This window comes from Eimeria mitis, genomic scaffold (genome assembly GCF_000499745.2).
Source record: "Eimeria mitis Houghton genomic scaffold, Emh_scaff6289, whole genome shotgun sequence".
Classification (NCBI taxonomy): Eukaryota; Apicomplexa; class Conoidasida; order Eucoccidiorida; family Eimeriidae; genus Eimeria; species Eimeria mitis.
Genome location: NW_013574475.1, coordinates 2,895 through 3,357, shown reverse-complemented (window position 1 = coordinate 3,357; position 463 = coordinate 2,895). Strand labels below are relative to the sequence as shown.

At 60.5% G+C, this 463-nt stretch overlaps 1 protein-coding gene across 1 annotated transcript in view; it reads left to right on the top strand.

The window, feature by feature from the left end:
* Nucleotides 1-342: 342 nt before the first annotated feature.
* The window catches only part of EMH_0086860 (uncharacterized protein), a gene marked incomplete at both ends in the record, with an annotated part of 2,200 nt that continues 2,079 nt past the window's right edge, over nucleotides 343-463 (top strand). The window contains one exon of the mRNA XM_013501083.1: nucleotides 343-463. Coding sequence (XP_013356537.1) covers nucleotides 343-463 — 121 coding nt within the window.

The following is a 463-nucleotide window of genomic DNA, read 5'->3' as shown; positions in this document are numbered from 1 at the left end:
TGCTGCGCTGCAGTTGCTGCTGCAGCACCAGCAGCAGCAGCAGTAGAAGGAGCAGCAGCAGCAGCAGCAGGAGCAGCAGCAGCAGGAAGAAGAAGAGAGGGACTTGCTGGGCTCTCTCTGCCGCAGCTAGCAGCAGCAGCAGAGTGTTTTGCTGCTGTAAACATTCTGCTGCCGCAGCAGCTGCTTGCTGCTGTGCTGCTGCGGCTGCAGGCCTCAGGGGGTGCAGCAGCAGCAGCAGCAATTGCTGCTCTGGCGAGAGCTGCTGCAGCAGAACTCGCCCCACACACCAAAGGACTCAGACCTGCTGCTGCTGCTGCTGCTGCTCCTGCTGCTGCTGCTGTAATGATAGAAGCAACAGACAGCCGCGCAGCAGCAAGTGCAGCAGCAGCAGCAGAAACAGATGCAGCAGCAGCAGCAGCAGCAGCAGCAGCAACGCCCATGAAACAGCATTGCGTGCCAGCAG